Source organism: Rhinatrema bivittatum, chromosome 7, assembly GCF_901001135.1.
Source record: "Rhinatrema bivittatum chromosome 7, aRhiBiv1.1, whole genome shotgun sequence".
Taxonomy (NCBI): Eukaryota; Metazoa; Chordata; class Amphibia; order Gymnophiona; family Rhinatrematidae; genus Rhinatrema; species Rhinatrema bivittatum.
Genome location: NC_042621.1, coordinates 5,161,090 through 5,175,656, shown reverse-complemented (window position 1 = coordinate 5,175,656; position 14,567 = coordinate 5,161,090). Strand labels below are relative to the sequence as shown.

The following is a 14,567-nucleotide window of genomic DNA, read 5'->3' as shown; positions in this document are numbered from 1 at the left end:
ATCAGAGCAAAAGATAACCATGACTGAACAAACAGGTTTTATCTGCTAAACACCAATAAAACAGGAGGATGCAAAATAAAAGATGTGTTCATTGGATAAACACTGGGAAAACACATCTTCCCCTAATTCTCGCTCACCTCTCTCTCTGCCTGCCTTGGATTCTTCACTGTTTTTCTGCTTTTTCCACACTGATGACTTCTCAGTTGCAAAAACGTACTGTATGTATTTAATTCAACTGGAAAAGGTACCCAGCCTAAAAGGTACCTGTGCCTAAAAAATGCTGATAAACACTGCTTTTTTGTGCACTGAAAGAACCCCGAATTAACTGGAATATAAACACCTAATTCTATAATTTATAAACACCTAAGAATAGAAGCCCTAATCATAGATTACATCACAATGGTGGTGTGTGAAGAGGGGGTTGGGAGGGGCAGGTTTATAGGGAAGCAGAGTGCTAGGGGCAGTAGAATTATGTCTGATAGTAAACATTTGGAACTAGTTGTACTTACATATGACGGGACAAATCAGGAGTCTCCCTGGGTTCACAGCACCATAAGGGGGCGACTGATTTATTTATTTTTTTAAATAAAAAACAAACTCTTCAGTGGATTTTGTGGTTATGGGGTGAATTTTAAAAGCATTGCTCACGATAAAAGGTCCATATACGCGAGTATCTGGGTTGTGAGCGAGCAATGCATATTTTAAAAGCTGGAAATTGAGCGCCTGTATACATGGGTATGAGTTAAAAAAAAAAAAAAAAAAAGGGGTGAAGTTAGGATGTGTTGTGCGTTCCATGGCAGGGCCAGCTGTTACACACGTAAATATGTATTTTGAATCCAGAAGCCGCAGCAGGTGGCAGCTTTTTGCCGCATATATTTACTGCTGCTCCTGATGAGGTGTAAGTCTGCAGAAATCGTGTATTAGACCTAACATGCCAGGGTGAGCGGTCAAGGACAACTCCAGGGAGTGCAGGCTGAAGAATCAGAGGGGTCTGGATGACCTCCAGATGGACTGGGCAAACTGGTGGAGTAACTGGTAAAACTGAGAATGTCCTTCTTTGTGAGCATGTTTTAAAATCCAGTTATGTGCGTGCGTTAAAGCCAACAAAGTCCAAAGGAAGATACGTGAAGTGCATTTGCTCGAGGAACAGCTTAAAATTAGGAGTGGACATACGTGCATGATTTAAAATTCCAGCTTGCGTTCTGCTCGCGCGCCCATACGCACATGTATAAGCACCAGTGTGCTTGTTTAAAAGTTATCTTCTGTATGTTGATTGTTTGGGAGGTTTTTCACCCTTGCTCTGGGTTGTAACTTTTCACTCAAAACACTGGATGACATTGAGTGTGATAATCCGATCAGTACATTGGTGTATTGCAAAGCAAACCTTGGGGGCTGTAACTCTTTCATCCCCTAAAGTTTCTGTACAAAAAGAATGTACTGCTTAAAAACATTTCTGTGCAGAAACATCTACTGTTTTCGTGTTGGCTTTCATGGTTGGTTATCTGCTTGGTGATACTGGTAAATTCTTTAGAAATATGTACACACTTTCTGCAGCGGATGAGCTGGCAAGAAACATATCAGTGCTTGGATGGCAGGAAACTTTCCAAAGCAGGAATCGAGAGCTGAAACGATATATTGTGTTTCCATCTGGTCACAGTAGAGTAAACTGAAGCAGAGGGAGGTAAAGCGGCTTGTGCAAAGATGGCACAGTCAGTAATCTTTCTTGTGATTCATAGTTCAGTGCTCCCCACCACAAGATCACATAGTTTCAAAGCCAGATTCTACATACAGTATGTAATTTGGAGGAGCGTTTCTCCCCTGGCACGAAAGTCCAGCATAGGCTCTCAAAAGGCAGGAAAAAAGAAGCAGTGGTCCTGAGAAAACCTACTTAAAATCCTCAAAAAAGACAGCAGTGGTCCTGAGAAAAGCACCTTTAAGCAAAAAATATATGGCATTTTTTCAATCTACATCAACTGCGCTGTTCAGTAAGTATCAGCTAATGCACATGATCATATCGCTTCTTATTTAATGGGAGCCTTCACTACTGTTTGTACTCATGCTGCAATGTGTGAAGAGAGTGGAATATGAAGAGACCATGCATTTATGGCCAAGGTTGGCTTCCATCCATCTCCATTGCATTGACTCTGCCAGCGGGGTTTGTTTTGCTGCATCTTGTTTAGCAGGTAGATGAGATTCACTTAACTTGGATAAAGTTAAGCACCTCAAATGCTAGGCAGAGTCCTTGACTGGAGAACTGCTCGTTGTCAGAACGTACGATGTGCCATATTGGGTCAGACCAAAGGTCCGTCGAGCTCAGCACCATATCTCTGGCAGTGGCCTGTCCCAGTCTCTTAAGAAGTACATGGCAGATCCCAAAGAGTAGATCCATTCCTTGTTGTTCAGTCTCAGGGTTAAGCATTGGCTTTCTGAAGTCTTCCTGGCTGATAGTGGTTGATGGACTTTTCCTCCAGGAACTTGTCCAAACCCCTTTTTTTAAGGGCAGCTATACTAAATGGCTTGATCAAATCCGCCAGCAAGAAATTCCACAGCTTGATTGTACGTCGAGTAAAAAAAATAATTTGTGTGATTTGTTTTAAATTTTCTTGCTTGTTAGTCTCAATGAGTCTTGGTACTGTTTCAAAGTGTAAATAAGCGTTCCCTATTTACCTGTTCCACCACACTTATGAAGTTTTAAACCTCTGACATATCCCTTCTCAAGTTGTTTGGCCTTTCCTCCTAGAGGTGCCATGCCATCCCCTTTATCATGTTTATTGCCCATCTCTGTACCTTTTCTTGTTTTGTATGTCTTTTTGAGATGTTGTGACCAAAATTTCACATAATACTTAAGGTGTGGTCACCCCATAGAGTTATACAGCAGTATTATAGTATTCACGGTTCTATTCTCCATTCCTTTCCAAATATTTCCTACCATTCTATTTACTTTTTTGACTCCTGCCATACACTTAGTTGAGGATTTCAATGTATTGTCCAAAATGACTCCAAGATCCTTTTCCTGGGTGATGACTCCTAATTTGGAATCCAGAATTGTGTGTCTGTAGGTAGGATTATTTTTCCCTATGTTCATCACTTATTACTTGTCCACATCAAATTTCATCTACCACTTAGTTGCCCAGTTCCGCAGTCTTGGCAAGTCATTCTGCAGTTCCTCATAGTTGGCTTGTGTTTTAACAACTTTGAATAATTTTGTGTCATCTGCAAATTTGACTACCTCACTCGAAGCTCCCTTTCCAGATCATTTATGTAAATGTTAAACAATATGTCACTATTCAGCTCTCTCTACTGGAAACATTGACCATTTAGTCCATTTCCTATTTTAACTAATGTTAATCTTAATCTTAAGAATCCCCTCTTAGCTAGCCCTCTATCATCGTTCATTGTAATTTCCTCCTTCACAGATACTTGTAAACTGACATGATGTGTCCTACGAATGCCGGTATATAAAAGCTCATAAATAAATAAATAAAATAACTAGTAGGACATTGCCTCCTATCCTGTGAGTTTTTAATTTCTTGAGGAGTCTCTCATGAGGGACTTTGTCAATTGCCTTCTGAAAATCTAGAAACACAATATCGACCAGCTCACATTTATCTACATGTTTACACCTTCAAACAATTCTAATAGATTAAGGCAAGACTTCCCTCTGCTTTATCTGCATTAATGTTTTTGATTAAGCCATGTCTATCCTTATGACTAGTAATTCTGTTTTTAAAAATAGCTTCTATTATTTTGCTCTGCACCAATCTCTGGCTCAATGGTTTATAGTTTCCTGGATCACCTCAGAGCCTTTTTTAAATATTGACGTTACACTTGCCAGCCTCCAGTCTTCAAGCACAGTGGCCAATTTTAATGATAGATTACAGATTGCTATTAGCAAGTCTGCAGTTTCATATTTGAATTATTTTAGAATTCTTGGTTGAATACCATCTGGGCCTAGTGATTTGTTAGTTTTTAGTTTATTGAGTTCCTGGTTTCCTTTGGCAGCTCAGGAATAGATTCTGCAGCAAGAATTTGGAAATTTGACAGAAAAGTTTCTGAAATTCTGCAGTAGTTATGTGGGGCATTTGCATATTTTACAACTTTTGCATATTTTTCTATACATTATAAAAGTGAAGTAGTTTGGTGGAAGGGGATATGCATAGATGAGGAGGCAGAGGGGGAAGGAATCTTGGGAAAAGGAGGGAGGAATGAGGGTGGAGGAACAGAGATGATTGGAAGGGAGGAATTGGGTTGGGAAGAGGGGAAGACAAAAGCACAAAAGGATTAGGAATGGTGAGTGGGAAAGGATGGAGGTGATTCAGGGATTGGTGGGGAAAGGGAAGGAAGAAGTAGGAAGGAGGTTATAGTATTGATGGATGGGAAGAAGAGGCAGGAGAAAGAGGATGGATGTGGGGTGTAGGGAGGACAAAGAAGAGAGAGATGCGGAGTAGAAATGGAGGGAGAATCCAGGAACAGAGGGAGGACATGGATTTGGGGGAAGTGTTCCTTCCTTGATTTTAATTCTAGTCCCCTTTCATCCTCACACTCCCCACCTGGTCCTCCTCTTTATCCCTGGTTCTCTCTCTCTCTCTCTTCCCCCTATCCCATATGCTGTTTTTCACATCACCCCCTGTCAATCTCCTCACTCACTACCTATGTGGTTTCACATACCCCCAGGCTGTCTTCACCCTTCCATTCCCTCTCTCCCCACTGATACTTCTTCTACCTCTCCAGCCAAAACCCTTTCTCATGTGCTCCCAGATTCTCAGCTCCTCTCTCCCCACCAATCCCTCTTCTAATCCTTTCTTTCCCTTCTCCTCCTCTTTCCCCTTTATCATCTCCTCACTCTGCACCAAGTGTGCTGTAGAAGGAGAATGTTGGTGCGTTGGTTTGCTTCCTCCTCCTCTGCCATGAGTCCAAACGTGATTTTTGAACATTGAGGAACATTGTAGTACCGTGCAGTTCAAAGCAAGAGTTGGGCCTCAGTGACAAGAGTGGAGAAAGCAGCCCAGTGTACTGACACTGTCTTTCATCTCCAGGCCAGACTGGTGTGGAAGGGCAGCAGAAGGTGTGAGAGATATCAGCGGAAGGAGATCAAGTGAAGGATTGGGAGAGAGAGAGATGCATCTGCCAAACCTGGTTCCCCTGATTCCATAGGCGATCTAGCATTTCTGCAGTGAGGGGCCAGTTTTGTGGCCCTTCTTGCTGTGGGATTGCGGAAGCCTGGAGATCTTGGGTATATTGTACCAATGGTTTATATAATCTCTTGAGAAATACTTTTCACATATTACTATTGCCTTGTAGAAACCTGAACTGTACCAAGCAGGTTTAGTAATAGGAACAGATTTGTGCACTGTGCTGCTATAGTTTTGCATTCTTATAATATTGTCGTAGTTTCAGCAATGATGAAATGTGACCGGTCTTCTCCGAAAAGTCATTCATGGAGTAGACCAGTATTATCTCATCAGTGACGTGTTTGCTTGCTTTCTCCTACAGAACTGGGATGATGAACTGGAGAGGTCTGCAGAGGCCTGGGCTCAAAACTGTGTCTGGGATCATGGACCTTCCAACCTTATTATGTCTATTGGCCAGAACCTTGCAGTCCACTGGGGCAGGTAAGAATCGCTTCCTGGATGGCGCAGTACACTACGAGGCCAATGTTGAGTAGGTCGTGTAGTGGACAATTTATACGGCTAAAATTAGCCAGATAACTTGTCCTGTATATTCAGCGGGATAAATCTCTTGCTGAATATAGTTGTTAAAAGTTATCTGGCCTCACGTTGTCAGATAACTTTAACCTAACCAGCCATTGTTTGAATATAACCGGTTAGGCCTACAGTTATCCAGCCTTGTAGGGCTGAATAACTAGCTGCATACCCAGACATCTTATGTTTAGAGGTATCTGGGTATGTAGCCCGACTTAAAAAAAAACAAAAATACAATGCCCTCCCCCCCCCCCCCCCCACCAAATGTCTCTACCCCCCCCTTCTCCCTCCGCTGACCAAGAAAGCTGGCGCAACCTGAAAAATTTCATTTAAAGTCGCAAGAGGCTCGCCGCTGGCCCGGGCCTCTAAAAATTCTTTACATGACCCCTCTCTTCCCTCCCTACAATTGGCGGCTTCCAGCATTACTTCGGTAATAACACTGGAAGCGTATTTTTAAGCTAAACAGTTCTTTTACACTAAACAGTATGTTTTCAGCTTAATTACCTAAGTAGGATCATGTGGCAGAGCGATCCTGGCAGGATGAGGCAGATGATTACAAAGGTAATGGGAGGTTTTTTTTTAAAGTTGCACTTCCTACCCAGATATCTCTGACAGTATCGGGATGCATAGCTTGTTATCCAGTCACATGAGGCTGGATATACCCGCTATTTGGCTAAGTTAGCCGTATAACTGAACGCCCCCAGAACACCCCCTTCTATATCCAGCTAAATTATAGCCGGATAACTACTTTTCTGGCTATAATTTAGCCGGATAACTGGCTGAAACTGCCAGAATAGCCATTTAGACGGATAACTTTTCAGTTATCCTCCTTAAATGGCTTTTGAATATCTACCCCTATATAATAATACTTCAGTCTTGTCAACATTTATGGTAAGCCAGGGCCCTAACTAGAGTTCGGTGAGATGGTCAGCCACCCAGTGTGCAAGACCCCTTGCAGGCAGAAATATGACTGAAATGTAGGCAGGAAGTGGATGAAAAGTTGGGAAGAGTTACGCTTTCTTTCTACCATTCGGGTTGGAAGGGGAGAAAAGGGAAAAAGACAGGGGATCAGAGTGGAGGGCATGGAGGGAGAGAGGAATGGGGATAAGGGTGGAGGCGGAGGGCGATGACATGCCTAGTTATGGCTCTGCGGTAAGCTGCATAGAGTTTATAGGAGATGGCAAAGATAGAACACATTTTAATAGGACATGGCTTGAAAAACTCTGTTCCTTTTCTAATCCAGTTCTTGGATTTTTTTGGATGAATGCATCATGTGCTTTATGTGATAATTAGATATTTGTATTTATTCATGCATTTTTCATCGTCTGGATTCAGTCCTTTTCAATCATGTGATAATTTAGTAGGGATGTGCATGTCTTTTACCGGAATGAGTAAAACACGATAGATGAGTTGATGTTTGGTTTGCTGCACATGAATATAAACATCGACGCCCTCTGAAGATTTTGGATCATGTTTGGATCACTGGATTTCTGCAAATCAATTTGGTAATTGTGCGCACATGCCCCGATCTCCCTCCCACCCACCACCAAAATAATAGTCAGTGTAACTGGGGTGTGGCTGCCACCCCCTAAAAAGTGCTCTGATAGCCCAGCAGAAGTAGTGGAGGCCCTTGCTTCCTTCGGCTCTGACTGTTACGCACCTATAGAAGCCGATGCACTTATGCTTTCTGCAGGTTAGCAGCTGTTTGACGAAAGTTTGCAAAATGTTCCATTCGTTCCTGGCCTTGGCAAATGTGCGAAGTGTTTCTCCCCCATTCAGAGCTGCCATGTCTCTGAGGGTCTGCCTGACCTGAGGCCCCTCTCCCGGCAGTAACAATGCTCTGCTGGATAGTATAAACAGCCTTTGACATTTTCTCTTTCAACTTGTTTGGTGAGTTTTTTTGAGTCTGGTGTTAATCTGAAAAACACACAGCATCAGTAGGAGAAATTTCCCATGAGGTGGCCTTGTAGTGAAACTCAGACTGTGGAAAGAGAAAGAAACAAAGAGGAATAGATTGCTTTGTGAGTTCTGACTTATTTAACGTTTTATATAGTTGCATAGAGACCCAGCTTTCCTTTTTATTGCTATATCTTTCTGATGCATTTTTGCACTGTGCTTGAGTATCTAGAAGATTCCATTTGTTTGCTCGTCATTCAGAAAACCTGATATGCAAACAATTTGGCTCATTGCCTTGAAGGCCCCCCCCTTCTTGATCTGGAGCCCCGAGCCCTTCTGAACAGTGAAGCAATGTGCGGTAAAAGGAGAGGAACAGAGGAGCGCTATGGTGCCACAGTGAAAGTACTTTTTTTTTTTTTTTTTTAAGACCTTGAATTTCAAATGAAGGGACAAAAGAAGTCAAATCACGGTGAATGCCATCAGCCAAGTTTAGCCACCAGTTGATCAAACTCTAAAATCACCATCTGGCCACTTGATCTTTTTCTGGTAACTTTTCTGCAGATAATTTTGTTGCTGTTGAAACCACTTTGCATGTCGTTATGTCACGGTGAGGTCTTTGCTGAGGAAACAGTAGCATCCCCTAGCAAATATGAGTGACACGGAGCTGCAAATCACTGAACAACCGTGTTTATGGGACAAACGAATTAATTTGCCCATAGCAGCTAAGACAGCAAGTTATAGCACTGAAAAGGGCAGGTCAAAGGTAAACAGAGTCCTGTTCTTAACTCGAGCACAGATGGGAATAAGTGGTTTCCTCATGGGGTCATGGTAGGCGGTGCATAAAGGTATCAAGCTGATGTCTCGTCTCCATGATGATGCTTCTGTGTTCAATCAAAGGTCTTGGCCAGCAACACAATGTACCAGCATTTATTCAAATGATTTTTTTCAACTGTTGTAAACTATTGGCAGGAACTAGAAATTCCACTAGTCTGAATTTGAAATGTATTTATTTTCCACAAATATGTGTAAAACTCAAAAAGAGATGGGAAATGATTTATTATAAAAATGTTCCTTTTTCCTTTAAGAACTGGATATCAATCTCCCTGTTTTGTCCAGAATACAAGAATGCAGTCAGATTTTGGTAGAAGACTGTTTTTTAGGCTTCTAGGGATTACGTTTAAACTGTAAAGATGAATCTGAATGCTGGGAATAACATAGAACAGAAGAACATAAGATATGCCATACTAGGTGAGACCAAAGGTCCATCAAGTCCAGTATCCTGTCTCCAACATTGGCCAATCCAGGTCACAAGTACATTAAATACCCATGCTACTGATGCTGGCAACAAGCAGTGGCTATTCCCTATTGAATAATAGCAATTTATGGACTTCTCCTCCAGGAACTTATGCAAACCATTTTTTTAAACCCAGCTACACTAACTGCCTTAACCACATCCTCTGGCAACAAATTCCAGAGCTTAATTGTGCATTGAGTGAAAAAGAACTTTCTGCGATTAATTTTAAATGTGCTGCTTGCTAACTTCATGGAGTGCCCCCTAGTCCTTTATTTATCCAAAAGAGTAAATAACCAATTCACATTTATCTGTACAAGTCTTTTCATAATTTTGTACACTCTATCATATCCCCCCTTAGCCGTCTCTTCTCCAAACTGAACAGCCCTAACCCCCTCACCCCCTAACCCCCTCACCAGGGGAAGATCCTGTCAAACAAATCTGATTGACTTTTTTGACTGGGTAACCAAGGAATTGGATCGAGGAAGAGCACTCGATATCATATACTTAGATTTCAGCAAAGCTTTTGATACGGTTCCGCACAGGAGACTGGTCAATAAAACGAGAAGCTTGGGAGTGAGTGCCGAGGTGGTGACCTGGATTGCAAATTGGTTGACGGACAGAAGACAATGTGTGATGGTAAATGGAACCTTCTCTGAAGAGAGAGCGGTTTTAAGTGGTGTACCGCAAGGATCGGTGTTGGGACCGGTCCTGTTCAATATCTTTGTGAGCGACATTGCGGACGGGATAGAAGGTAAGGTTTGTCTTTTTGCGGATGACACTAAGATCTGCAACAGAGTGGACACGCCGGAAGGAGTGGAGAGAATGAGACGGGATCTAAGGAAACTGGAAGAGTGGTCGAAGATATGGCAGCTGAGATTCAATGCCAAGAAGTGCAAAGTCATGCATATGGGGAGTGGAAATCCGAATGAACTGTATTCGATGGGGGGGGAAAGGCTGATGTGCACGGAGCAGGAGAGGGACCTTGGGGTGATAGTGTCTAATGATATGAAGTCTGCGAAACAATGCGACAAGGCGATAGCAAAAGCCAGAAGAATGCTGGGCTGCATAGAGAGAGGAATATCGAGTAAGAAAAGGGAAGTGATTATTCCCTTGTACAGGTCCTTGGTGAGGCCTCACCTGGAGTACTGTGTTCAGTTCTGGAGACCGTATCTACAAAGAGACAAGGACAAGATGGAAGCGGTACAGAGAAGGGCGACCAGGAAGGTGGAGGATCTTCATCGGATGACGTACGAGGAGAGATTGAAGAATCTAAATATGTACACCCTGGAGGAAAGGAGGAGCAGAGGAGATATGATACAGACTTTCAGATACTTGAAAGGTTTTAATGATCCAAAGGCAACGACAAACCTTTACCATAAGAAAAAAATCAGCAGAACCAGGGGTCACGATTTGAAGCTCCAGGGAGGAAGATTCAGAACCAATGTCAGGAAGTATTTCTTCACGGAGAGGGTGGTGGATGCCTGGAATGCCCTTCCGGAGGAAGTGGTGAAGACCAGAACTGTGAAGGACTTCAAAGGGGCGTGGGATAAACACTGTGGATCCATAAAGTCAAGAGGCCGCCAATGAAGAGTGGGTGACTCGCCAGAATGATGGCTACTGCCTGGACACAATACCCTTATTCAATAAACATACACATGGTTACTGTGACTCCAACATCACTCTAAGCTTCAACAGCAAGAGGAAATGTGGAAAAAAGGATTTGCACTCACAAAGCTGGCTTGTTACGGCGGTTACTACCCCAAACCAAATGTGCCTGATACTTCACTTTCGATGCACATCCAGGATAGCTCTCTGCTCCAACGGTAGGGGAGAAGAAAAACTGATACTTCACGCATACCCAGCATAGCTTCAACGGCAGGGGAGAAGAAAAAAGGATTCACACTCACAAAGCGGGGAGTAGCTGGCTTGTTACGGCGGTTACTACCCCAAACCAAATGTGCCTGATACTTCACTTTAGATGCATATCCAGCATAGCTCTCTGCTTCAACGGCAGGGGAGAAGAAAAACAACCAATAAGGGCTGTATAACATAGTCTGGGTTAAAACAAATAAGCATGGGTGTAGCTTGCTTATTGCGGCGGTTACTACCCCTACTACCCCCTAACTAATCAAGCTAGATATTTCACTTGGATGCAGCTCCATCACTGCTCTCTACATTAATGGTGGGGGAGGAAGGGAAATAGAACCAAGAGCTAAAAGAAACAGATAAGTATGAGAGAAAAAATGTGTGAAGCTTGCTGGGCAGACTGGATGGGCCGTTTGGTCTTCTTCTGCCGTCATTTCTATGTTTCTATATGTTTCTATGTTTCTATGTTTCTATATATGTTTCTATGTTTCTATGTTTTAGCCTTTCCTCATAGGGGAGCTGTTCTATCCCCTTTAACATTTTGCTTGCCCTTCTCTGTACCTTCTCCAGTGCAACTATATCTATTTTGAGATGCAGTGACCAGAATTGCACACAGTATTCAAAGTGCGGTTTAACCATAGAGTGATACAGAGGCATTATGACATCCTTCATTTTATTTGCTATTCCCTTCCTAATAATTCCTAACATTCTATTTGCTTTTTTGACTGCCGCAGCACACTGAACAGACGATTTCAATGTAATATCCACTATGACGCCTAGATCTCTTTCCTGGTTGGTAACTCCTAATATGGAACCTAACATTGTGTAACTACAGCAAGGGCTATTATTCCCTATATGCATGATGTTGTACTAGTCCACATTATATTTCATCTGTCATATGTATGCTCAATCTTCCAGTCTGACAGTTTGTAATCCACGAAAGGACATCACCACCTATCCCATTACTTTTTAGTTTTCTTAGAAGCCTTTCATATGGGACTTTGTCAAACACCTTCTGAAAATCCAAATACACCACTTTTACCAGTGCACCTTTATCCACATGTTTATTAACCCCTTCAAAAAAAGTAGCAGATTTGTGAGGCAAGACTTCCCTTGAGTAAATCCTTGCTAGCTATGTTCCATTAAATTATGTCTATCTATATGTTCTGTGATTTTATTCTTTATAATAGTTTACACAATTTTTCCGGAACTGAATTCAGGCTCCCCGGATCTATAGTTTCCCGGATCACCTCTGGTGCCCTTTTTATATATTGGGGTTACATTGGCCATCTTCCAGTCTTCAGGTACAAGGGATGATTTTAATGATAAGTTACAAATTAAGAGGTAGATCTTAAAACAGTACGCGCGCGCGTACTTTATAAGATACGCACGTAGCCGCGTGTATCTTATAAAATCCGGGGTCGGCGCGCGCAAGGCTGCGCAAAATCGGCAGCCTGCATGCGCCGAGCCACGCAGCCTGCCTCTGTTCCCTCCAAGGCCGCTCCGAAATCAGAGCGGCCTCGGAGGGAACTTTCCTTCCACATCCCCCCACCTTCCCCTCCCTTCCCCTCCCTTCCCCTATCTACCCCACCCCCCAGCCCTACCTAAATCCCCCCCCTCACCTTTTGTTGTGCAAGTTACGCCTGCTTGAAGCAGGCGTAACTTGCCCGCGCCGCCTCAGCATCCTCCGGCACAGGCCGCAGTGCCGGGGGACTCGGGACCGCCCCCCGCCCGCCCCCGAACTATCGCCACGCCCTGGACCCGCCCCGGATTGCCCCCTGACCCTGGACATGCCCCCAGGACACGCCCCTTCCCGCCCCTTTTACGAAGCCCCGGGACTTATGCGCGCGCCGGCGGCCTTTGCAAAATAGGCGCGCTGGCGCGCAGGGCTTTTAAAATCTAGCCCTAAATGTACTAGGTCTGAAATTTTATTTTTGAGTTCTTTCAGAACCCTGAGGTTTATACCATCCGGTCCAGGTGATTTGCTATTCTACAGTTTGTCAATCTGGTGTACTACATCTTCCAGGTTCACCGTTATTTGGGCCAGTTTATCTGAATCATCAAAGTACAGTAATAGGACATATGATATTGTCTGACATATCCCATTTTTGCAGTTGTTTTGCCAACCAAAATTAAATCTAGACCACGTACAGTCTTGCTTACTCTTGTTGTAAGATCCTTCACGACTCATCATCAATCCTGACAAGTTAATGTCATATTACCATCTACAACTTTTTCACATCTGAGCCAGCCCCATGGTTTCTGCTGTGGCCCCATACACAGCTGTTGTGGGATATCCAGGTCTGTATCTTCCAGCCATTGAAGCCAGCTGGACCTCAGTGCACCATAGAGAAGGTGGTGCACTCTGGCCTGCTGGCAAGGTGGAGCAGGAGATGGCTGAGGTTACTATGGTGGCCTCTGCTGGTGAATGAGCATAGAGGAGGGCACAGAAGAGACACCCCTCCATCCCTTCAACTGGCAAGGGTCTCCTGAGCCATCTGGACATGCCGTTTGAAAAGGGAACAGTGGCAGAGACCCCTGGGAAGGAAAATAAAAGGGGAAATATTTCTTTCACAGCAGATATCACTGAAATAAAATATATTCTCAACACTGGATATCCCACAGTGATTTCTTTTGGCTGAGCCAACCACATATACCGTGCCAGGCTTGAAACAACTGTGCATGTTGTAAGGATCAGCTACATTTGTGACACGTGTGAACTTCAAAGCTAGTGCAATGTAAATTCCACAAAACTGACACATCATCGTACAGGGAATAAATGACTGCTGGCTGCATTATTGCATGGCAATTTGTGGACTGGTGATCCCATCAGAAAATGTCCAGAGTCTAAACATATGTGGTTATTGAATTTCTCTTGTTTCTATTGTTAGTACAGCAAATGACATGCAATGTGCATAAAATTTGCATTTGTGGTGTCTCTTCCAGTGTCACGCAGAACACAGCTTTTTCCAATTTGTTTGCTTTAACTGGTTCCAAATGATACGTGCCAGAAGTACTGTATACGGCGATACATATAGGGTGTCTGGCTGGCTGTCTACTTTAAGAAACCTCAGATCTGTTACAGGATTTTTATTGATTCATAGAAGGTTGCATGGTTGAAAAGAGAATGATTGTTGATTCATGTAGCCAAAGTTATGAGAATCAATAGAATCCTTATTCTTTTGTTATGGGGATAATTTCCTAAAGGAAGCACAGACGAGTTACACTGTGGAAAAACACGGGGATCTTTGTCACTCCCCCTCCCCTCTCCCACCAGTAATATACCGCACTCCCTCATCAGCGCCTGGATTATGGAAGGAATTTAAGGCCGTGGTCTTGAGTTTTTCAGACCATCTCCAGTAGTGACAAGTTCTTAGACCAGTCAGTTCTCAGCAATGTTGAGAAAGGAAGGTGGGAGAGCATTTCGTACCCTGCCTGCAACAAGCACATAATTATCTCTACAGGCTGCGTTCTGACTGATAATTGGAAGGAGTTCCTATAACGCTTCAGTTTAATGCCGCATGTGGTGGTGATTTTTTCATCCCTGGTAATGGGGACGGAGCATTTTGTGTGGTTGCACCTTGGAGCGGTACAGAGGCATTATGATATTCTCTGTTTTATTCTCCATTCCTTTCCTAATGATTCCTAGCACTCTATCTGCTTTCTTGGTTGCCGCCGCGCACTGAGCAAAGGATTTCAACGTATTTTCAGCAATGACTCCTAAATCCTTTTCCTGGGTGGTGACTCCCAATGTGGAACCTTGTAGTGTGTAGCTATAATTTGGATGGCACTTTCTGACATGCATCACT

General features: G+C 43.3%; 1 protein-coding gene across 1 annotated transcript in view; it reads left to right on the top strand.

Moving 5' to 3' along the window:
• The window catches only part of CRISPLD2 (cysteine rich secretory protein LCCL domain containing 2), an 82,611-nt gene that overhangs the window by 15,333 nt on the left and 52,711 nt on the right, over window positions 1–14,567 (top strand). The window contains exon 3 of the mRNA XM_029608087.1: window positions 5,494–5,612. Coding sequence (XP_029463947.1) covers window positions 5,494–5,612 — 119 coding nt within the window. The remainder of the gene's footprint in view (window positions 1–5,493; window positions 5,613–14,567) is intronic.